Here is a 26071-nt window from a genome sequence, read left to right on the forward strand (position 1 = left end):
CCTGGAGAGAGAGGACCATTCCCCCTGGAGAGAGAGGGAGCTCAAGGGAGGAGAGGCATGCAGGCTTAGAGAGAGCCAGACCTTTGGGAACGAGTGAGTGTGTGAGGTAGTGAGTGAGTGAGGTAGTGAGTGAAAAAGTTAGGATAGGAAGAGTAGGGGCATGGAGAGAGAGGGAGGAGTGTCATGCAGGCTTACAGAGAGCCAGAACTTTGGAAACGAGTGAGTGTGTGAGGATATGAAGAGAGCATGGGCATTCCATGCAATGCCATGCAAAGCTAGGCCATGCAGCGGGTAGTGGGTAGAATACCTGGTGATCTCGAAGTCAGGGAGCAGGCCTAAGTGATAGTGAGGGAAGGGTATGGAGTGGAGGAGGCTTTTGTCGCACTCCACGGGGGAATAGTGGTGGGGAGAAGGTGCTTTGTTCACAGTGCTGTAAACTGGCTCAGGAGGCCTGGGGGGGTACGAGAAAAGAGCAGAGAAAGTGGTTAGTACAGAGAGAGAGAGAGAGAGAGAGAGAGAGAGAGAGAGAGAGAGAGAGAGAGAGAGAGAGAGAGAGAGAGAGAGAGGAGAGAGAAGTGAGAGGAGAGAGAGAGAGAGAGAGAGAGAGAGAGGAGAGAGAGAGAGAGAGAGAGAGAGAGAGAGAGAGAGAGAGAGAGAGAGAGAGAGAGAGACAGAGAGAGTGAGACAGAGAGAGAGAGAGAGAGAGAGACAGAGAGAGAGAGAGAGAGAGAGAGAGACAGAGAGAGAGAGACAGAGAGAGAGAGAGAGAGAGAGACAGAGAGAGAGAGAGAAATAACACATTGGTTGCGGGAGTGAAAAAGGAAAGGACGAAGCCAACCTTTAGTTGGTTTATAAAGCATGTACATGTGCACTCAGGTTTTTGTTGTTTTAAATGCAAAACGCCTATCAATCAATCAATCCCATTTATTTATGAAGCCCTTTTCACATCAGCCGATGTCACAAAGTGCTATACAGAAACTCAGCCTAAAACCTCAAACAGCAAGCAATGCAGATGTAGAAGCGCCTACAGTTACATGTTTTAGTTTTATTCTACAGAATTTGAATTGCACTTTCTGGGGTAAAAGCATTCTTTCACCCCCCATGCTGTCGCACAGAGAGCCCTCCTGCAGTTTTCCACTTATCTAGGTCTTACACTCCAAGATAGCTTTAGCATTAGCACTCTAGTGAGTTTTCCATCCACTTTATCTTTGAGACTAATCAAAAAAATGTAACTTGTTTTTTTGCATGAACCGAAGTGTTTTGAACCGTGATAGTACCAGGAAAGGAAAGCCTACTACCATGTGTATGGTGCGTTAGCCAGCCACATATCAGTAAAAAAACTTTTGTCATTAATGTCCAAAACGAAAAACTTTAAGCTTAATTTATTTATTTTTATAATTAATTTTGTCAATGGGTATTCATAGTAGATTACTAAAGCCTTTTCAGGGCAAAAAAAGGCTACTTTGAATAGAAACACTGACATGATTATGGGGGGATGCATACTCAGACAGCACATTTAAAAAAATATATATATGATTACAGTAATCATGTCAGTGTTTCTGTGTTTCTCTCTATATATATACATACAGTATATTTAACTTGAGCACAGTAAAATGAGACTTATTGTATATGCATGCAGCCTCTTTTGTGTTAAAGAGACTGGACTTTGTTTATAATGCATCCTTACACTTTGTTACAAATGCAAAGTCACTCACCCAACATTGCACCTTGAACCAAATGCTTTATGCTTTATGTGCGCAGATATTGATACGTGTACATTTACAAAGCCAATCTGGGTAAACTCTCTCTCTACCTCTGTAACCTGCATATATGTTTTTAACAATGGTGTTGTATTGATTGCTGCCGCGTACTTGGCCAGGTCTCCCTTGCAAAAAATAACCCTGTGTCTCAATGGGATTTTAAGGTTAAATAAATATAAATAGATAAATATACATAAATAGCCACCTCTTTATGATGTAAGTTGTTAAATCACACTGCCAGATTACAATGAGGTTTATGGTAATTTGGGGGGTTTTTCACATTACTTTTGCACATGAAAATGTTGCCACTCTGTATAGGCTGTGTTGTATTTAAAGACAAAATTAGGAAAGAGATGTGTCACAGATGGAATGAGAGAGCAAACATGAGGGCCAAGTCAGCGGCCATTTTGAAATGTCTCACCTCAACTGGAAGTGCTGCGACTCAAACCTGTGAGCCTCCCCGTCATCTATGGAGGCATTTCTGATTGGGGAAGAGATAAGACCAATAAAGGAAGAGCAATAATAGTCCGTATCAGAGAGGCAATGCCAAGAAGACCGAAAGAAACTGCAAACAGAACTAGATTTTACTTGGTTTTATGAATTAGAATTACGAACACCAATAGCTTTATATTTACAATATAGTCTGTTGGCATTTAGCATAAAAACTAAATGAAGAACAAAAATCATGCACATGTTTTTGTGTTTGACAAAACAAACAGTTGGACGCATGCTACAGAGGATGACACAAAGTGTTTGGTCAGGGAGAATTGCTGGACTTGATAAACATAAATAAATTCCTTACAAAAGAGACTACAAGAGGGACCACCACGCACTTAATGCATTTATAAAATGCCCAAAGTCCTAATTGCTAAAGGTTCCTGGTTGATATGGATCAATAATGTAGCACCTTACATTTAACTAATGTAACGAGTGAGTGAGTGATCAAATTAGTAACGATTTGTGTGCAGTATGTGTCCATTATGTGTGCATTACTGTGCCATTTATTTGTGTATATTTTAAGAGGTTTTCTAAAACACTTGCACGTGCATTACTTTAAGACTGTTTGTGTGTGTATGTCTGTATGTGTGTGTCTGTGTGCGCGTGTGATGCTCCGTTGGTTGTAGGGCAGCATTAGCCATGCTTTTTCTCCTGCAGATTAAATCAGTGTGGTTGGATGTAAGCCTGCCTGCTCAGTGGCCCACTTTCTATCTCTCCCAGTACTATACCCCACCACTCCACCCCTCCCTCGACTAAACCCACTGTGTCGCATGGCCCAGACTCGTGATGCCTCTACTTGGCCACAGCTCTGAGCATGCTGCAGCACAGCAAAGACACAGATATCTCTCCTCTCCTCCTGCACTCTCTAGCTCACTTCACTGAGCTTTTTTGATGAAACTCAATCAGATCCCAGCTCCCAGCTAGCTGCCTCTTGTAGAAACATTACGCATGGGCTTCCTTTTCCCATCAAGACAGTATGAAGAGCGACTTCATTTTCATTCTTCAATAATGCAATAGAGCAACACGTCTTGACATTGATACAACCAATGGTGTGTTGGATACATTTACATTTACATTTAAGTCATTTAGCAGACGCTCTTATCCAGAGCGACTTACAAATTGGATACCACCCACATACGTTTTCTTGACACCCCCCCATTATCATATTGGAGGAAGAAATACAAAAATAAATAAATGAAGTCAATATAAATGAATAAATGGGCGAATAATTATTTATCTATTTATGTGTTCATGTATTTATCTATTTATGTGTGCATGTATTTATTTATTCATGTATTTATCTATTTACGTCTGCATTTATTTATGGCAGGTTTGGTTCTCTATAAGCTAGCAGGGTTGGGGTCAATTTGAGTCAATTCAGGAAGTAAACTGCAATTCCTATTCAATAATATAATTTTTTAATTCTAATCACTTCCTGAATTGACTGACTTCAATTCAAATTGACCCCAACCCTGTTAACTAGTGGGGCCACCCTCTGAATTAAAGTCCAGTGTGTTTTCTATCTCAAACCATCTATTAAATGCTCAACTGTATGAAACTTTGAACTAGAACACAATACTACAATATGTTTTTATTTTATAGATGCAAAACTGTGCAGATTAAAACATATTGAAATGATTTGGCACTATAGTATTTATGCATTCTGTTAAATTTATCAAACATATCAAGAAGACAAATTTGATTGATGTGGTACAGTAGGAAGTTACTAAATTAACTTGCAGTTGTCTTAGTTCGTTTTGTAGTGATCAAGACTGTCTTTCTGTTCTAGAACGCTGATGACAGGTTTGAAACATATTTTCTCCATAAGGACTGCTAAGTCATTTCGTGTTGCTCTGAATTTGCCTGGGCACTGAGCCAATCAACACGCAGCCTGGATGTCGCTTGGAGTAACACGTCTGCCATGCGTCAGAGACAAAATGCTGATCCATACCGTGGCCGGCAGGAGAATACGACATCATCACAAGCCTCATCACTATATTACTCCAGCATAACACTCCACTTCTCTCCTTTAGTAGAAACTTTAGTGGAAAATCTATTAACTGTTACCCAGAAATGATTTGATATTAAGATAAAAATGCCTGCATTGGACAGTTAAATTGAATAAATTATTTAGATCCGCCCATTTTTACATACATTATATTATTAGATTCAAAGAGCAAGCTTAAAAACATACAGCAAGGGGGAAAAGGTGCACACACTGACCATGCCAGCCTTCAGCATATCTTCACGTGTCTCTACAAAGTAGCGCCAGATTAAAAACAGTGCAACAAGACAACACAGTTGAAAAACAGGACTCGCAAGTGCAAAACACAGAGCACAGGATGAAAACAGCAGGGACTAGTGAGGTGGGAAGGGAGGTTGGGGCAGGAGGACAAATCCCCAAAGCAATCAATGCCAACACAACTTGTAACGTCATTTAAGATTGCTTTTGAGTTTCCATAGAACATGGGGTGGGGTGACAGAGGCTCTACCTGTAATACTACTGCTGTCTGGTAGGAAGGGATGTAATTACCGTAAGAAGGAAAAACCATCCAACCTGTTAATGTCCTCTTCCCCGAGTAAGTGTTTTGGGAGGGGGGAGTACATTCCAGGAGAGATGGGCATGGGGGGAAGACTGCACTTGTACTCCAGAGTGCCGTTGTTGCCCACGGAAGAGATATGATTTTCCATTGCTGGAGAGAACGCTGGAAAGATAACAGTTGTGTACATTGCTCGTCAGACTTCAGCATTCAGTTAATGACTACACGTATCAATCAACCAATCACTTAATCAAATACATATAATTTAGAGGCTCACATATTTAGAGGCTTACACAATGTTGCAACATTGGCATAATACATGATCTAAAAACACAATAGAAATATGACTAAATCCAATGCTTTGGCATTCAAATTTACATGGCAAGGGAGTACACTATGCACAATGCACTCAAAACAATCACTACACACATCACAATCAAATTGGGGCTCTATCTAAAATCAGGGATGATACTAAAGAGTTGAACAAACATGCTGCATCAGAGTGAAAGGAAACATTCATTTGCAAAGTAAAAGATGACTGCCCTGATCTAGAACAGTAGAGGTTACTCATACAGGTTTAATCTGTCATTTAAGTGTTGCTCTCTTCTACACTATTCCCACTACAAACTAAAATTGTCTCTCTACAGGTGGGGGACTAGGGTAAAGTTGCCACTAGACGGGGATCTTGGGTCAGTTTTGCACTGCCCCCCACTTAAGGTCAGGATGGGGGAAGGGGAAGCTGATCCTAGATCTGTAGCTGGTGGAAACTTCACGCAGGAGCACGGGTGGGTAGAGTGGTGAAAAAGAGGTGACAAACTCACAGTGCGTGATATCAGGTGGCCCATAGGGATCTGATAAGTAAACACTGGTGGGCTTGCCCACCTTCAGGTACACAACGTCAGACGTGTTCTTCAGTATGGCTACAGCCTCTTCGTGGGAGACCTCTTCCAGCGTGTAGTTGTTCACCTGTTGGGGTGGAGAGAGCATAGAGAAAATCACAGGCATTGCGTGAGACGGTTAAACCTCATGTTCCACTCCTCACATGCCAGACCGACATCATGCTACTTGGTGCTGCCAAGTGCAGCCTGCCAAATGCAGATTACGATGGCTGGGGATCCCCCGGAGCTGGAGGCAGCAGGAAGGTAGCTAGTTGAATTAACCTGCAGTTAAGCAAATCACTCTTCTGAAAAAGGGTGTGTTGCTACAACGTAATACCTTTGTGTATTACTGTGAAAGAATTATACTGTATAACAACCTTCATAACACATTTATTCAACATCCTTCATAAGGATTTTAAAAATATATATATCTATTTTACAACATAAATGTACATTTTACTGTGTACAACCTTCTGAAACACTATTCACTCCTCCGTTGTACAATGTTGGCAGGTAGCCTAGCGGTTAGGAACATTGAGCCAGTAACCAAAATCGCGGCTTCGAATCCCCGACCCAACTAGGTGAAAAATCTGTCAATGTGCCCCTGAGCAAGGCACTTAATCCTAGTTGCTTTGGATAGGAGCGTCTGCTAAATGGCTCAAATATAAATAAATAAACCACTATTTGAAAACCCTTATGAATGATGTTGAATACATGTGTTATGAAGGTTGTTATCCAGTACAACGCTTTCACAGTACAGTATGTTAGTGGTCCACCTATGCGGGATGAGGACAGGGAAGTGCAGGGATAGTGAAGCTGCAGTAACTTACCATAAGCAGCCGGTCTCCAACCTGCAAGCGCTGGTCCTTCTGTGCTGCACCTCCATCTATGATCTTAGTGACAAAGATGCTGTTGTCCCCCGGGATGTGCTGGTTGCCCACCCCTCCTGCGATGCTGAAGCCCAGCCCTGAGGAGAAATAGGGTGGAGGTTGAAAAAGAATGTGTTGTGGCCCAGGGTGGTTTAGTGGTTTGGCTGGTGCCTCCAGATCACAAGCACAAGCCACTTATATCAGCAAGGTACGCGTTACAGACAACTGTAGCGCTAGAAAGTAGACTTGACGCGTAAGAAGATGTTTCAGCAAAGAGAACCTTGTGTTTCTGCTGCTTCGCTGATGTGCCGCTTCTGCGGCCAGTGTAGCATGTTTAATTGATTTCAGTGGGTTTGTCTCAATTCCTGCCAACGGAAGTGGGTACAAAACCCCCAATAACAAAATACTGAACAAAACAAAGAATATTGGATGTGCATGGTTATAGATAGACAAACAAAGGAAAGGGAGTTTAGCAACCTTTTGGTCCTTTGATGAGTTTGATTTCAATGATAGTTTCCAGCATGGGTCTTCTCCGGCGAACGTACAGCCTGACGATAGAGCCGGCCACCTTCAGGGCCTCCACTGCCTTACTGTGAGACACCTCAGACACGTCGGCATCATTCACCCGCAGTATGCAGTCATTCACTCTGCAAGAAAGGAAGGGATGAGGATGGGAACATGAGTGTAAACCTGGGAAACAGTATTTGTGTGTGAGCGTGTGTGGCAGGGGGCCCCTGCTGCAGTGTTAGCCTTTAACCCAGTGAGGAGAGGCCACAAATATCCATGTCCCCGCGTTTAAGGCCAGAACTCTCCTGAGGCGCATTGTAAGGGACCAGCTGGGATCCTATGCGCACGCACACACACACACACACACACACACACACACACACACACACACACACACACACACACACACACACACACACACACACACACACACACACACACACACACACACACACACACACACACACTCAAGCAGAGCGAGAGATTCTGCCTATTTACACATGTATAATAGCTGTGTTTTTATCATCAGCATGAAGCCTTGGTCAGCAGTGAGTTTTGTTAGTTTGCAGTAAGTACACTATATGCATTTCCAGTGCAATGCCCAAAGTTGAATGTCTGATTATTATACAGCTGTTCAACTACTGAACAGTTGGGGTGTATTCATTAGCACACACCCCAGCAAAGCAAAACGTTTGCACTATATGCTTCATAAAAAGGTATTTCATTCTGAACTAAAAATATAATTGGCCGTGTCCAAAATATGTCTTGCCTACTGCTTACTAAAACTACAGGTAAGTGACAAAATAAAGGAAGCACTTAAGTAAATGAGAGTTCTGGCGGCTCTGTTATGGTGTGGGGTGCATTTTCCTGGCATGGTCAAGTTCCACTCAACCCCTTAGAACACAAGGTAAACACCAATAAATGCACAATAAATGTCATTCTGAGGGATGTCATTCAATGTCATTCAATAAATGTCATTCTGAGGGATCACCTCCAACCTATGGTGAATAATTTCTATCCTGATGGTAGTGGGCTCTTCCAGGATGACACTGCCCTCTTCCACAGGGCACGAGTGGTCACTGAATGGTTTGATGAGCATGAAAATGACATAAACCACATACCATGGCCGTCTCAGTCACCAGATCTCAACCCAATTGAACACCTATGGGAGATTCTGGAGTGGCGCCTGAGACAACGTTTCCACCACCATCAACAAAACACCAAATTATGGAATTTATCGTGGAAGAATTGTGTCGTATACCTCCAATAGAGGAGTTGTAAAGAAAACAGAGTTGTAAAGAAGAACGCAGAGTTGTAGAAACCACCATATCTCAGACTGGCTAATAAAAATAAAAGATTAACATAGGCAAAATAACACAGACACTGGACATAGGAACTCTACCTAGAAGGCCAGAATCCTGGAGTCGCCACTTCACTGTTGACGTTGAGACTGGTGTTTTACAGGTACTATTTAATGAAGCTGCCAATTGAGGACTTGTGAGGTGTCTGTTTCTCAAACTAGACACTCTAATGTACTTGTGCTCTTGCTCAGTTGTGCACCGGGGCCTTCCACTCCTCTTTCTATTCTGGTTAGAGCCAGTTTGCCCTGTTCTGTGAAGGGAGTAGTACACAGCGTTGTACGAGTTCTTCAGTTTCTTGGCAATTTCTCACATGGAATAGCCTTCATTTCTCAGAACAAGAATAGACTGACGAGTTTCAGAAGAAAGTTCTTTGTTTCTGGCCATTTTGAGCCTGTAATCGAACCCACAAATGCTGATGCTCCAGATACTCAACTAGTCTAAAGAAGGCCAGTTTTATTGCTTCTTTAATCAGCACAACAGTTTTCAGCTGTGCTAACATAATTAAAAAAGGGGTTTTCTAATTATCAATTAGCCTTTTAAAATGATAAACTTGGATTAGCTAACACAACGTGCCATTGGAACACAGGAGTGATGGTTGCTGATAATGGGCGTCTGTATGCCTATGTAGATATTCCATAAAAAATCTGCTGTTTCCAGCTACAATAGTCATTTACAACATTATCAATGTCTACACTATATTTCTGATCAATTTGATGTTATTTTAATGGACAATTTTTCAAATTTTCTTTCAAAAACAAGGACATTTCTAAGTGACACCAAACTTTTGAACAGTAGTGTATATATAATTTATAAGTCCAAAAATGGATGTAGCAACTACAGATTGCCCCTTTAAGTCTATCAAAAGTGTGCGAGTTTGAGTATGTGTCAATTATTATTTATTTTTTATCAGCATGAATTAGATTGAGCAATAAAAGCCCCACTTTTAGTCCGTAGGCTGAGATTCGCACTATGCAGCTGTTGCAAGAGTGCATTTTTCACTGGCTGTCCACTGGTTTCAAAAACAATGACTGATAGGTAGATTCAACTTCTTGAATTCAACCATTATTGGTTTGAAATACATATTTAGATTTGTGAACAGCCATCCACAACAACCGCAATCCGTGAGGCGCAAATAGCTAAATGAGAGAGCAGCAGTATGATTCACATCAATGCTCTATGTAGATATCAATAATAAGTGATATCCGTATCACCGTAGACTAAACCACTGCTGTCATCCTTACCTCTAAGCGTTTATTCAAGTTGGATAATCTTTGGATGCCGACAGCAGTCGCACCATTAGAAGACATAGCTTGGATTGTAGCCTTCAAAAGCCTATTCTTGCTCCTTTCCCGTGATCCATCAAACACATTTGGTGTGTCATCATAGTGGTCTCTGACTTGTGGTCAGACTCGCTCAGGTGTAACAAACTTAAACTTGCGCCTTTTTTCAATGCTGATTTGAATGTTATTGAGAAAACAGAGAAGTGTCAAATATTTTTTTCTCGCAAACATCCTTCAAAGTAATCCACGAATTTCAAAGTAATCCACGAAGTAATCATCTAGTTTTTCAAAAGTATCTGTAATCCGATTACAATATTTTTACGTAATGGGTCACAGTTACTGTTTTTTGTAGTCCTTACATCAAATCAAATTTTATTGGTCACATACACATGGTTAGCAGATGTTAATTCGAGTGTAACGAAAGGCTGTGCTTCTAGTTCCAAAAGTGCAGTAATATCTAACAAGTAATCTAACAATTCCCAACAACTACCTAATACACACAAATCTAAAGGGGTGAATGAAAATATGTACATATAAGTATATGGATGAGCGATGGCCGAGCGGCATAGGCAAGGTGCAGTAGATGGTATAAAATACAGTATATACATGTGATATGAGTAATGTAAGATATATAAACATTATTAAAGTGGCATTATTTAAAGTGTCATTGTTTAAAGTGACTAGTGATCCATTTATTAAAATGTCCAGTGATTGGGTCTCAATACAGTATATACATGTGATATGAGTAATATAAGATTGCCCCTATCACATCCATTGCTTGTCAGCTAGAGGTGGCTAAAGTTAAATGAAGTTTGTAACGGCTGTTTAAAGAGAACTGAACCATGTGTCTCCTGGTTCAGTTCAGTGTCTCTTCATTGTCTCCTGGCCCATAGACTACTTTCAGGGTGAGAAACCATCTAACATCAAGTTGTAAAATCCTGAACATCCCTTTTAGTTTCTGTTATCTTGCTAACGAAGTGGTGCTCGAAGCATCCCAAAAACCTTATGTTTTGTAGAGTGCTCCCAGAGAAAAGCTTTTGAGTATTTCCTATTTACATTCAGCTACAACGTAAGAGCAACAATGTGCTGAGAATAAGTAATGTTATGCTACATTCCCCGGACTGTGCAGTGAATAAATTACCACAACTAGGAGAAGTGTGCCTGACTATAATACTTAAACAGTGTCAAAACCCATTGTGTCTTTGAGACGGTAGGCCTTTCCCACTAATGCATTAGTCTCTGTGCACATCTTAGAAAACAAAACATTCATTGGACACGCCAGTGTGATTTATCCACAGCTGAGCAGAGCTCCCCAAAGTCAGGCAAGGGTAAAACAGAGAGAGCATGTAATTGCTTCTCTAAGTGACATTTCTCTCTTGACTCACACCGAATCTAGAACTGATTATTTACCCACCACCTCTTAAAGAAGACTTTCGTTTGGCTCTGCATTCATGTAGGCTCAAATGACTTCTACAAGGAGTAATAATGTTATAGCATATAGTCTGCCATAGTACCACATGTGAGATTAATATTGGGGTGTTTAGGGATAGTTTCAGGAATAAATGCAATCCAATGAAGCGTTAACGTTAACCCAAACTACTAACATGACGAACAAAGACAATGTGAATGGTAGATTTCTGGAACAAATTGTCAAAGAATAGCTCTCAAAGTTATATAACATTTGGGGGAAAATCTGAAAACGAACCCTTTCAGCCTATCCATTACATGATCGAGCCTTCAAAACATAGCACATACAGTTAAAGTCGGACGTTTACATACACCTTAGCCAAACACATTTAAACTCAGTTCTTCACAATTCCTGACATTTAATCCTTGTAAAAATTCCCAGTCTTAGGTCAGTTAGGATCACCACTTTATTTTAAGAATGTGAAATGTCAGAATAATAGTAGAGAGAATGATTGATTTCAGCTTTTATTTATTTCATCACATTCCCAGTGGGTCAGAAGTTTACAAACACTCAACTAGTATTTTGTAGCATTGCCTTTAAATTGTTTAACTTGGGTCAAACGTTTTGGGTAGCCTTTCAAAAGCTTCCCAAAATAAATTGGGTGAATTTTGTCCCATTCCTCCTGACGAGCTGGTTTGAGTCTGAGTCAGGCTGAGTCAGGTTTGTAGGCCTCCTTGCTCGCACACGCTTTTCAGTTCTGCCCACAGATTTTCTATAGGATTGAGGTCATGGCTTTGTGATGGCCACTCCAATACCTTGACTTTGTTGTCCTTAAGCCATTTTGCCACAACTTTGGAAGTATGCTTGGGGTCATTGTCCATTTGGAATAGCCATTTGCGACCAAGCTTTAACTCCCTGACTGATGTCTTGAGATGTTGCTTCAATATATCCACATAATTTCCCCTTCCTCATGACGCCATCTATTTTGTGAAGTGCACCAGTCCCTCCTGCAGCAAAGCACCCCCACAACATGATGCTCCCACCCCCGTGCTTCACGGTTGGGATGATGTTCTTGGGCTTGCAAGCCTCCCCCTTTTTCCTCCAAACATAACGATGGTCATTATGGCCAAACAGTTCTATTTTTGTTTCATCAGACCAGAGGACATTTCTCCAAAAAAGTACGATCTTTGTCCCCATGTGCAGTAGCAAACCGTAGTCTGGCTTTTTATGGCGGTTTTGGAGCCGTGGCTCCTTCTTTGCTGAGCGGCCTTTCAAGTTATGTTGATATAGGACTCGTTTTACTGTGGATATAGATACTTTTGTACCTGTTTCCTCCAGCATCTTCACAAGGTCCTTTGCTGTTGTTCTGGGATTGCTTTGCACTTTTCGCACCAAAGTACGTTCATCTCTAGGAGACAGAACGCATCTCCTTCCTGAGCGGTATGGCGGCTGCGTGGTCCCATGATGTTTATACTTGCGTACTATTGTTTGTACAGATGAACGTGGTACCTTCAGGCATTTGGAAATTGCTCCCAAGGATGAACCAGACTTGTGGAGGTCTACAATGTTTTTTCTGAGGTCTTGGCTGATTTCTTTTGATTTCTAGTGATGTCAAGCAAAGAGGCACTGAGTTTGAAGGGTGGCCTTGAAATACATCCCCAGGTACACCTCCAATTGACTCAAATGATGTAAATTATCCTATCAGAAGCTTCTAAAGCCATGACATCATTTTCTGGAATTTTCCAAGCTGATTAAAGGCACATTCAACTTAATGTATGTAAACTTCTGACAATCACACTGGAATTGTGATACAGTGAATTATAAGTGAAATAATCTGTCTGTAAACAATTGTTGGAAAAATTACTTACATCATGCACAAAGTAGATGTCCTAACCGACTTGCCAAAACTATAGTTTGTTAACAAGAAATTTGTGGAGTGGTTGAAAAATGAGTTTGAATGACTCCAACCTAAGTGTATGCAAACTTCTGACTTCAACTGTATACAGTGCCTTCAGAAAACATTCCCACCCCTTGACTTGTTACACATTTTTTTGTGTTACAGCCTGAATTTAAAATGGATTAAATTGAGACATTTTGGCACTGGCCTACACACAATACCTCACAAGGTCAAAGTGGAATAATGTTTTTCAAAATGTTTACAAATGTATTAAATTTGAAAAGCTGAAATGTCTTGAGTCAATAAGTATTCAACCCCTTTGTTATGGCAAGCTTAAATAAGTTCAGGAGTAAATAACATTATTTTTGATACAATTATCTGTAAGGTTCCGCAGTTGAACAGTGAACTTTAAACACAGGTTCAACAACAAAGACCAGGGAGGTTTTCCAATGCGTCGCAAAGAAAAGTTAGTATTGGTAGATGGGTATAAAAAAGCAGACAATGAATATCCCTTTGAACATGATGACGATATAATATATGGTGTATCAATATACCCAGTCACTACAAATATACATGCGTCCTTCCTAACTCAGTTGCTGGAGAGGAAGAAAACCGCTCAGGGATTTCACCATGAGGCAAATGGTGACTTTAAAAGAGTTACAGAGTTTAATGCTGTGATACAACAACATTGTAGTTACTCCACAATACTAACCTGGCAGAGTGAGAGTGAAAAAAAAGGACCCTGTACAGAATAAAAATATTCAAAAACACGCATCCTGTCTGCAACAAAGCACTAAAGCAATACTGCAAAAAATGTGGCAAAGCAATTCACTTTTTGTCCTGAATGCAATGTGTAATGTTTGGGGAAAACCCAATACAACACATTACTGACTACCTCTCCATAATTTCAAGCATAGTGGTGACTGTATCATGTTATGAGTATGCTTGTAATCATTAAGGACTTGGGGAGTAAAAAGTAAACGGAAGAACAGGCAAAATCCTAGATGAAAACCTGGTTCAGTCTGCTTTCCACCAGACACTGGGAGAAGAATTCACCATTCAGCAGGACAATAACCTAAAACACAAGGTCTACACTGGAGTTGCTTACCAAGAAGGCAGTGAACGTTCCTGAATGGCCGAGTTACAGTTTTGAATTTAATCTGCTTGAAAATCTATGGCAAGACTTGAAAATGGTTGTCTTGAAAGGAAACACTCTGAATTTTGTGGAAATGTGAATTGAATGTAGGAGAATAATACACAATAGATCTGGTAGAAGAAAATACAAGGAAATAAACATACGTTTTCTGTTTTTATTGTTGCTGCATCATCTTTCAAATGACCAAGAACAGCCAAACATACAGATAGGATGCTGTGGATGATTTGAATGAAAAACATAAGATGGCAACAATAGCTGAGCAAAGTTTTAGACAGATAACTTCAAAAATGAGCGAGCTACATGACATTGAGCATGAAGTCACCCAGGTGTCCCACACAAATGTACCCAAGTGGCCGAATTGGAACAGTGATACATTTTGAAGGAAATAACTATATACAAAATACATAAATGCTATTCTAACACACCCCCAAAAAATAAATATATATATATATATATATGAAAAAAATAATACAATAAATAAATAATAATAAACAAACAAATAACAGTGGTAACTATTTACACATTTTCTATTTACAATATTGTGAAGACCCTCAGTCCTCTACACAATATTGTGCTGCTGGTGCCATGGCCCATAGCAGTCTCTTTCTGCTGTAAAGCAGAGGCTTACTGAACAGGTGGTGCAGGTGATGGGGCATTTCCTGTGACAAAGGGCACAACGACGTCTCCCTACTGTGCCCTTTTTGCCCTGAGGCACATTCATGCCTGCAAAGATGAATCTGGGCAGGTGAACACCACTGGTTGGAGCAGAAGGTGCTGCAGTGGACTTGTTGTAGCTAGCAAGCTCCTGGATGAGCAGCTCCCTGGAGGCTAGCTGTGAGATGGGGGGCTGTCTCTATCAATTTCCTCTATAATTTGGTTTAAATCTGTATACCTAGACTTTGTTTTAGCTTTTCCTGATTTATTCGCCATAATTTAAATATATAAACTTGTTGAAAATGCTATTGAATATGTACTGCTATGCGTAACACTCGTGGCTCCGTCAAGTAGGATTTGCAATGGCGAATTAACCTCTTTTACGCCAGAGTCAAACGTATAACCATTACATATTGCCGTTTACCTCAGCTCATTGGCTATCTTCCAAGCTAGATTTCAAGATGATCAGTGGTCATTGGGCCAAAATACAGTCAATCAACGATAGACCGGTCCTACCATTGGTGCGCAATGAGGTCATTGATTGGTGTCTTCAAATCGGTTTGTTTCGGTCAATACGTCCCGGGAAAAGAGCCATGATGTATGGTTGTGTTAGTAACAATCAGAGGATTGCAATGAAACCAACCATGACTGGATAAACGTTTGTTTAGTGTGTGTAATTACCACAAACGCTTCGTCCAAAGTTGAATGAGACGGAAATCACGACGCAACCGGTTTACAAATGTTTCGTGTTAGGCTATAAAAATGGATTTTATCAAACAAAACGAACATTCACTGTGTAGTTAGGACACTTGGCATTGCCACCAGAGGAAGATCTTCAATGGTAAGCGATTTATTTTATTGTTATTTCTGACTTTCGTGACGCTAATGCTTGGTTGGAAAATGCTAGTAATACTTGTATGTGGGGCGCCGTCCTCAGAAAATCGCATGTTTGCTTTTGCAGTAAACCTTTTTGAAATCTGACACAGCGGCTGGATTAATAAGACGTTCATCTTTTAAATGATGTAAGATACATGCATTTACAAGAATGTTTAATACAATGAATGGTGTATTTAAAATGTTAGCTCTCTGCAGTTTCACCAGATGTTGGCCTGGTGGGACGTTAGCGTCTCACCTACCCTAGAGAAGTTAATACATTTTGAATTCAGGCTGTAACACAACAAAATGTGGAATATATCAAGGGGTATGAATACTTTCTGAAGGCACTTAGATCAAATGATGGGTGAGAGTCCCCGAGCCATCCATAGGCTCCCGAGTGTCGAAGCGGTCTAAGGCACTGGATCTCAATGCTAGAGGTGTCACTACAGACCCTGGTTCGTTCCCGGGCTGTATCATAACTGGCCGTGATCGGGGGTCCCATAGGGCGGTGCGCAATTGGCCCAGCATCGTCCGGGGTAGGCCGTCATTGTTAAATAAAAATTTGTACTTAACTGACTTGCGTAGTCAAATAAAGGTCAAATAAAAATAAAAGTTATAATTCATTCTGACAGCAAAATGCTCTTGTATAAATGCTATCTCAATGTCTTGAGTAAAGTGTTCATTTGTAAAGGGCTCAATCCATAGCACTCACCTTAACCGGCCATCCTCTGCTGCCGCGCCACCAGGGATGATCTTGGTGATGAAGATCCCTGGGTCATCACCGATATGGGGGTTATCTGTTCCTCCAGCGATGCTGAAACCCAACCCTGAGTTCCCCTATAGAGCATGAAGAACAATTAATAAAACATCTACCAGTACTTTTACACTTCTATTCCTTTATAGTGTTAAACTGTATCCTAGCCTAAATTACATACAACATAAAAATACAATTTCTGTTTTGCTGGTATTCTTCAATCTGCTGCCACGTGAACAGCAACAGCAGAGAAGTTTAGCCTCACGCTTGTGTATCAGGAAGTCAGCCTGACACTGCTGTTTACTTTGTGCATCACTGACTCTACCTTTAAAATCATTTGACAATTTAGCAATTGTCTTGTAGGTGCATGTTTTCCCAGAATTCCACATTCTGTCTAATTTGCATTATACACGCCCCCAACTTACTAAAAACTAATACGAACAAACTATTTCTAGTACTAGAAATATGTCCGAAAACATACTTTTATAGCAAAAAATAATAATTCCTAAATAAACTATTTGAAAGTGAAATAAACATGTAACACAAGTCAATATTTCATTTTTAGTTTGAAAATAGTAAATTGACAATAACATTTTTTTTTACTTAATTTTCATACGGGTTCACGAGATTCACTTTTTCTTTTCGATTTGTATGACTTCATAACCAGTAAACACAATACAGAGGCTGAGGCAGAAAATGCATCATTCTCGAATGCTAATGTTTCTTTGTACAACAACCCAGCTCCATCGGTTTTATGAGCCAAATCCCCCTCGACACATACAAAATGAATGTGGACGCTTTGATTAAATTGCTAACTGATGGGAGTAGGGGCATCTCTTGACTAAATATCCACTGACCCTGCAGGCTGAGCTGCAGGCATGGTGAATACAATGACCACTGATCTCCCTCAGGGGAAGCTTCCCTCTCCATAAATACAAACAGAACTCAATCAGGCTGAGATGAGATGGAAGTGATGATAGCTAGCTCACTCAAGTGCACTCATAATCTAAGCCCATTGGCTAGCTAGGGCAATGGAAGTGGAGAGCATAGATACAGGGTCTGTGGCGTGAAGCCTGAATAGCACAGACATAGCATTAGCATTAGCCCCAAAGCCACTGTTTATGTCTGCTTTTTCCCCCGAGAGGGGGAGCTGTGAAGTTTGCACCAAAGGCTCAAGGTTCCGCTTTAAGATGACTTTTCCCTTCCTTTGACTGAACTGACCTTTCCCTATTGTAATGCATTGTTTAGGGTCATGAGGATCCTTTTCCAGCTGTCAAAATGTCTTTGACAGCCAAGCTAATCCTCTTATCACCATTGAGTCTTGAGGATGCTCTCCCTGGCTGTTCTCATGCAAATGCTATGTCCCAATTAAGGGCTGGCCTGCTCAAAACACCCACAGGACTTCGATGTTTGTGTTATTGAGCTAGTCTGGCTGAGATCAATTCGCTTCAGTGGAAAGTAAAACAGGTTCCTGTTTAAGTTTGGATAACGGAATAACAAACTGTGATGGCATTCCCATTTTAATTTAAAATTGGTGCATGAAGCTGGAAACCCTTTCTTGAGCCTGGGGTTACTGTGTCTTTGGCAGTTTTTAATTCATCTAGTTTCTACAAAAGCTTCAAAATGGTGTCAGTTAGCTTCTTGTTGTTGTTTGTTTTTCTGTGGGGTCAAGACATTTTGAAACATATGTAGCAGAGGTAGTTTGGTGACTAACAGTGACTTTAAACACACTCACCTACATTTTACCGACAGTACAGTATGCCTGTCGCATTTAATGACTACACTAGATTAGATGCCCTTTATGGGAAATGACTGTGATGAACATACCTCGTTCAATTTCAATGACTGTGATGAGCATACCTCGTTCAATTTCAATGACTGTGATGAGCATACCTCGTTCAATTTCAATGACTGTGAAGAACATACCTCGTTCAATTTCAATGACTGTGAAGAACATACCTCGTTCAATTTCAATGACTGTGATGAGCATACCTCGTTCAATTTCAATGACTGAGATGAGCATACCTCGTTCAATTTCAATGACTGAGATGAGCGTCCCTCATTCAATTTCAATGACTGAGATGAGCGTCCCTCATTCAATTTCAATGACCGAGATGAGCGTCCCTCATTCAATTTCAATGACTGAGATGAGCATCCCTCATTCAATTTCAATGACTGAGATGAGCGTCCCTCATTCAATTTCAATGACCGAGATGAGCGTCCCTCATTCAATTTCAATGACCGAGATGAGCATCCCTCATTCAATTTCAATGACTGAGATGAGCGTCCCTCATTCAATTTCAATGACTGTGAAGAACATACCTCGTTCAATTTCAATGACTGTGAAGAACATACCTCGTTCAATTTCAATGACTGAGATGAGCATACCTCGTTCAATTTCAATGACTGAGATGAGCGTCCCTCATTCAATTTCAATGACCGAGATGAGCGTCCCTCATTCAATTTCAATGACTGAGATGAGCGTCCCTCATTCAATTTCAATGACTGAGATGAGCATCCCTCATTCAATTTCAATGACTGCAGTCCTCGCTGGGTTCTTTTAAATAGAGTCCTTTCAGACTGTGTGCATCAACTCACCCGCTCTAGTGTGATTTCTTCAAACTCATATTCAATTTCTGTCCCGTTGACCTGTGGGAAAACAATAGTGGATTCGATGAATTATACCCAGTACATAACTTTGTTTCCTGTAAGTTTACAGAGGGGTGAGCACCGTCATAATAGTCTTGCATTATTGTCTTCCATTCCTTTCTAATCTCTCTCAACATCCATAACAAAACGTACGTCCATCGGAAAACATAGGGCTTGAGGGTTATAAGGAACAATTCTTCCTGTGTGATGGTTTTTGCGTCTCAGATTATTTGTACGAATCACAATTTTGCGGGGACTATTCAAGTGTTAGGTTGAGCCTGAAGGTACTTGCTTTCTTCAGCAGTATAAATACATAAAACATATAACAATTAGCACAAGACATGATGACACCCATAACACAAGACATGATGACACCCATAACACAAGACATGATGACACCCATAACACAAGACATGATGACACCCATAACACAAGACATGATGACACCCATAACACAAGACATGATGACACAGATAGTACATGATACTTACTTGACTTGGTTTGATTGGTTTCTAGACCAGAGGTCAAACTAATCCCTTCTAGTTTTAGAAAATAGCGGATAAGTCCAAGCATTTGCTCAAAGTTCAAGCCACAACAACATCAACCCTCCCCCTACTCCTATCCAGTGGCACTACTTTGGATTTAATTGCCTCCCATCTGCAGCTGAGGCAGTCTGGGACCTGAAAATCCATATCTATTTACCTGCTGTTTCAACAAGGCTCACTTCCCAAAGTGGTTTCGGCATTGGTCCAGAGCTCTCCTCCTTCCATCACTGCCCTTATTCAGTGCCAATATCAGAGACCCACTGAGACCGAAGTCCCATCAGGTCAATTGCAATGTACCTAAGTTGGTGTTTAAACCGAGACTGTTACTACAGCAGCACATTAACACCACCCAAAATGTTGAACTCTATATGACAGAAATCCGTCACAGTGATGGAAACTTTAACCTATGCGTAATAGTCAAATAGGATTATTGTCTCTATAGTTGAGAGCTTGAAGCCATTACTCTGTGAGGGCAGCTATGACTGAAAGGTGGTAATATTACACTGGAGTGTCACTGTACACACACCATGTGCACACAAACACACACACACACACACACACACAACACACACACACACTCACACACACACACACACACACACACACACACACACACACACACACACACACACACACACACACACACACGCACACACACACACACACACACACACACGCACACACACAGACACACACAAGCAAACACACACACACACACACACACACAGACAGACAGACAGACAGACAGACAGACAGACACACAAACAAAGACACACACAAACAAATACACAAACAAATACACACACAAACAAATACACACACACACACACACACGCTTCCCACATTTCCTGATGAGGCTCACCACCTAATAGCAATGAGAGACAACAGCAGCTATACTGTGTACCATTCTGTTCTTCTATGGTTTGAAATTCAATTAAAAGTGAGCAACCACAGTCTTCAAACAGCCACATGATGTATTGCCTAATTTCTACAGAGGCCACAGCATAAATTAAATTAACTCCAATTTGGTCCTGTCACCCTCTATGATCTCTCCTCTTTCCCTCATATTAATTGTGGAGGCCTGCTGTGCTGGGTGTTGATGGCACAGTGTGGGACAATCTGGGATTTGTACATTCATTTTGGACTTTTAAATAATTATATACACTAAGTGTACAAAACATCTCTTTCCATGATATAGTGACCAGGTGAATCCAGGTGAAAGCTATGATCCCTTATTGATTTCACTTGATAAATCCACTTCAATCAGTGTAGATGAAGGGGAGGAGACAGGTTAAATAATGATTTTAAAGCTTTGAGACAATTAAGAAATGGATTGTGTATGTATGCCATTCAGAGGGGGAATGGGCAAGACAAAAGATTGAAGTGCTTCTGAACAGGGTATGGTAGTAGGTGCCAGGCGCACCAGTTTGAGTGTGTTAAGAACTGCAACGCTGCAGAGATTTTCACGCTCAACAGTTTCCCTTGTGTATCAAGAATGGTCCATCACCCAAAGGACATCCAGCCAACTTGACACAACTGTGGGAAAAATTTGACTCAACATGGGCCAGCATACCTGTGGAGTTCAATTACCGTTTACCAAAACAGTTGTTTACCAAAACAGTCATATTGGTAAACTATAATTGTTGTTTGAACTGCAGATTGACCTTTAAAGAATGACTTTTCCTAAAGCAGCTAACCCAAAGGACAACAGGGAATGCCTGTTGTAGTGGTGTTCAGTCTTTGTTTTAGTAATGAGACCTTTGTCTGAGTTGTGGCTGGTGCTGAGACTGAGGCTGTCCTAATATGGACACCGTATACTGGTAAGCATGAAGCAGACACAAGGTTCAGCTGATTCTTCAACACTCAGGACAGCAGAACATGAAACTGAGGACAACAGACCATGAAACTGAGGACAACAGAACACGAAACTCAGGACAACAGAACACAAAACTGAGGACAACAGAACACGAAACTCAGGACAACAGAACACGAACCTGAGGACAACAGAACACGAACCTGAGGACAACAGAACACGAACCTGAGGACAACAGAACACGAACCTGAGGACAACAGAACACGCACCTGAGGACAACAGAACACGAACCTGAGGACAACAGAACACAAACCTGAGGACAACAGAACACAAACCTGAGGACAACAGAACACGAAACTCAGGACAACAGAACACGAAACTCAGGACAACAGAACACGAAACTGAGGACAACAGAACACAAGACTGAGGACAACAGAACACGAACCTGAGGACAACAGAACACGAACCTGAGGACAACAGAACATGAAACTGAGGACAACAGAACACGAAACTGAGGACAACAGAACACAAAACTGAGGACAACAGAACACAAAACTGAGGACAACAGAACACAAAACTGAGGACAACAGAACACGAAACTGAGGACAACAGAACATGAACCTGAGGACAACAGACCATGAAATTGAGGACAACTGACCATGAAACTCAGGACAACTGACCATGAAACTCAGAACAACTGACCATGAAACTTAGGATAACAGACCATGAAAGTCAGGACGACAGACCAAGGAATTTCGGACAATAGACCATGGAAGTCAGGATGACAGACCATGAAAGTCAGGATGACAGACCATGAAATTCAGGACTACAGACTAAGGAACTCAAGACAACAGACCATGCAACTCAGGACAACAGACCATGAAAATCAGGACGACAGACCATGAAACTCAGGACAACATACCATGAAAGTCAGGACAACAGACCATGAAACTGAGGACAACAGAACATGAAAGTCAGGACAACAGAACATGAAACTCAGGACAACAGACCATGAAAATCAGGATGACAGAACATGAAAGTCAGGACAACAGAACATGAAAGTCAGGACAACAGAACATGAAAGTCAGGACAACAGACCATGAAACTCAGGACAACAGACCATGAAACTGAGGACAACTGGCCATGAAACTCAGGACAACTGACCATGAAAGTCAGGACAACAGACCATGAAAGTCAGGACGACAGACCAAGGAATTCCGGACAACAGACTATGAAAGTCAGGACGACAGACCAAGGAATTCCGGACAATAGACCATGAAAGTCAGGACAACAGACCATGAAATTCAGGACGACAGACCATGAAATTCAGGATGACAGACCATGAAATTCAGGACAACAGACCATGAAAGTCAGGACGACAGACTAAGGAACTCAGGACAATAGACCATGAAAGTCAGGACGACAGACCATGAAAGTCAGGACGACAGACCGAGGAATTCCGGACAATAGACCATGAAAGTCAGGAAGACAGACCATGAAATTCAGGATGACAGACCACGAAAGTCAGGACGACAGACCATGAAAGTCAGAACTATAGACCATGAAAGTCAGAACTATAGACCATGAAATTCAGGACGACAGACCATGAAATTAGGACGACAGACCATGAAATTCAGGACGACAGACCACAAAAGTCAGGACGACAGACCAAGGAACTCAGGACAACAGACCATGCAACTCAGGACAACAGACCATGAAAGTCAGGACGACAGACCATGAAAGTCAGAACTACAGACCATGAAAGTCAGGACGACAGACCATGAAAGTCAGGACGACAGACAGAGGAATTCCGGACAACAGACCATGAAAGTCAGGACAACAGACCACGAAAGTCAGGATGACAGACCAAGGAATTCCAGAAAACTGACCTTGAAACACAGGACAACAGACCATGAAGCTCAGGATAGACCAAGCAACATGGGACCACCATTTCTGAGCAATCATACGCTTTGATCGTGCCCTCTGTGATGTCAAAAATTTCAAAACGAGTGGCTTGGCTGTTCTAGCGGTAATGATGCAGCTTTCGACACGTCTATGGTGTCAGCATAGGTTTTAATTTGTTTACATGGCGTATCATTCTGGTGTCGTGTTGCTAGCAAACAGGCTAAGGTCTTCCTAATGAAAAAAGGTGCCTTGTGGATGATTTGGCAGCTGAATGAAGTGGGTTCCCCTCCCTTTGCCTATTGTCACCCACCTTGGACGTAATGTAACACATGACAAAGGAGGCAACTGTCTTCATAAAACATAAAAACTGTTCCACATCAGTGCCTACCTTCTGCATCTTTAAAAGACACTGCCTTGGAAAATGCTTTATTATAATATTAAGGTCTGTCAACCTCCTTAGAGTTGAATTGTTTTAAAGGGATAAACTGCAGTTCAAACAACATCAACATCAATTTTGGTAAACAGCTGAGGGATGGGGCTGAAGAAATGTAACCACTCTCAAACTCATTGACGGAGCTATGGTTGACCATGCATCAGGAAGACTGACCATGCATCAGATCAAAATGATCTACAGTGTTTGTTTACAATTACATTGTTTATAAACAGTGGAGTAAAACAAGCGTATATTTTGGGGTCTGATGGAGTAACACAGTTGAGTTAAGCTCATGAGGCATTTATACGGTTTAATCTTCAAGAATCAATGGCTTTACAGTATACATCATTACATTAAAAGTCCAAAAATTGATGTACCAATACCAAATTGCCCCTTTAAAGAAGCACGATCTGCAGAGGGAGAAGAAAAGCACGGTCTGCAGAGGGAAAAGGGAAGCACGGTCTGCAGAAGGAGAAGGGAAGCACGGTCTGCAGAGGGAGAAGGGAAGCACGGTCTGCAGAGGGAGAAGAAAAGCACGGTCTGCAGAGGGAGAAGGGAAGCACGGTCTGCAGAAGGAGAAGGGAAGCACGGTCTGCAGAAGGAGAAGGGAAGCACGGTCTGCAGAAGGAGAAGGGAAGCACGGTCTGCAGAAGGAGAAGGGAAGCACGGTCTGCAGAGGGAGAAGGGAAGCACGCTCTGCAGAGGGAGAAGGGAAGCACGGTCTGCAGAGGGAGAAGGGAAGCACGGTCTGCAGAGGGAGAAGGGAAGCACGGTCTGCAGAGGGAGAAGGGAAGCACGGTCTGCAGAGGGAGAAGGGAAGCACGGTCTGCAGAAGGAGAAGGGAAGCACGGTCTGCAGAGGGAGAAGGGAAGCACGGTCTGCAGAGGGAGAAGAAAAGCACGGTCTGCAGAGGGAGAAGGGAAGCACGGTCTGCAGAGGGAGAAGGGAAGCACGGTCTGCAGAAGGAGAAGGGAAGCACGGTCTGCAGAAGGAGAAGGGAAGCACGGTCTGCAGAAGGAGAAGGGAAGCACGGTCTGCAGAGGGAGAAGGGAAGCACGCTCTGCAGAGGGAGAAGGGAAGCACGGTCTGCAGAGGGAGAAGGGAAGCACGGTCTGCAGAGGGAGAAGGGAAGCACGGTCTGCAGAGGGAGAAGGGAAGCACGGTCTGCAGAGGGAGAAGGGAAGCACGGTCTGCAGAGGGAGAAGGGAAGCACGGTCTGCAGAGGGAGAAGGGAAGCACGGTCTGCAAAGGGAGAAGGGAAGCACGGTCTGCAGAGGGAGAAGGGAAGCACGGTCTGCAGAGGGAGAAGGGAAGCACGGTCTGCAGAAGGAGAAGGGAAGCACGGTCTGCAGAAGGAGAAGGGAAGCACGGTCTGCAGAGGGAGAAGGGAAGCACGGTCTGCAGAGGGAGAAGGGAAGCACGGTCTGCAGAGGGAGAAGGGAAGCACGGTCTGCAGAGGGAGAAGGGAAGCACGGTCTGCAGAGGGAGAAGGGAAGCACGGTCTGCAGAGGGAGAAGGGAAGCACGGTCTGCAGAGGGAGAAGGGAAGCACGGTCTGCAGAGGGAGAAGGGAAGCACGGTCTGCAGAGGGAGAAGGGAAGCACGGTCTGCAGAGGGAGAAGTGGGAAATCTAGAGTTAACATCTGGTTTTCCAGGGCAACTCATCACTCTTGTGCTATCCAGGCCCTGCCGCCTACAGGAAATAGTGAGGATTCAGTGATGTCTGCTCTGCCTCTCCTTACCGCTGCACTTCTGACCGGAGAATGCAGGCCACGCCGCTTTGGAGGTAACTTCCTGTGTGATGATGTATGCGTTGCAGTTTCTTCTTATTTAAGTATCCACAAAGGGGAAGAACATTATGTGCTGAGAATCACCTCAGAATGCTTCATGTTGGATGTACAATTATATACCATTTGACCTCTTTGCATTAAGCATCCTTCAAACATAATTTCTTTCAAATTACCTATATGAGTGTTGATGACTTCAGGGTTTGTGAAATGATACGGCTTAGGTCGAGTTAGAGATGGATGGGTAACAATAATATATAGCAATATAATAATAATATATGCCATTTAGGAGACGCTTTTATCCTAAGTGACTTACAGTAGAGCATCCATACATTATTTTTGTATTGGTGGCCCCAGCAGGAAGCAAACCCACAGCTATGACATTGCAACTCCATGCTCTACCAACTGAGTGATACAGGACCACCTTGATGCTGTGTGAGTAAGAACCAGTACAATCTATTACAGGTCTTTCAGTTTCTTTGGAACAGTGAAATGCAATTAC

The 26071-nt window shown here is 42.0% G+C and overlaps 1 protein-coding gene across 22 annotated transcripts in view; it reads right to left on the reverse strand.

The window, feature by feature from the left end:
• LOC129868173 (disks large homolog 2) overlaps positions 1 to 26071 on the reverse strand; it is a 282679-nt gene that overhangs the window by 40631 nt on the left and 215977 nt on the right. For 17 of the 22 annotated variants that reach the window (XR_008761729.1, XM_055941883.1, XM_055941881.1 and 14 more), the window contains 8 exons: positions 19037 to 19087; positions 16397 to 16521; positions 7023 to 7192; positions 6507 to 6643; positions 5620 to 5764; positions 4792 to 4963; positions 2182 to 2241; positions 308 to 451 (listed from right to left, as the gene is read on the reverse strand). Coding sequence is in view for 21 of the 22 variants with exons in the window: in XM_055941883.1 (XP_055797858.1) it covers positions 308 to 451; positions 2182 to 2241; positions 4792 to 4963; positions 5620 to 5764; positions 6507 to 6643; positions 7023 to 7192; positions 16397 to 16521; positions 19037 to 19087 (1004 nt within the window). In the remaining variant the exon portion in view is untranslated. The remainder of the gene's footprint in view (positions 1 to 307; positions 452 to 2181; positions 2242 to 4791; positions 4964 to 5619; positions 5765 to 6506; positions 6644 to 7022; positions 7193 to 16396; positions 16522 to 19036; positions 19088 to 26071) is intronic. The other 5 variants (XM_055941891.1, XM_055941900.1, XM_055941892.1 and 2 more) reach the window with 3 other exon arrangements.

Source organism: Salvelinus fontinalis, chromosome 13, assembly GCF_029448725.1.
Source record: "Salvelinus fontinalis isolate EN_2023a chromosome 13, ASM2944872v1, whole genome shotgun sequence".
Classification (NCBI taxonomy): Eukaryota; Metazoa; Chordata; class Actinopteri; order Salmoniformes; family Salmonidae; genus Salvelinus; species Salvelinus fontinalis.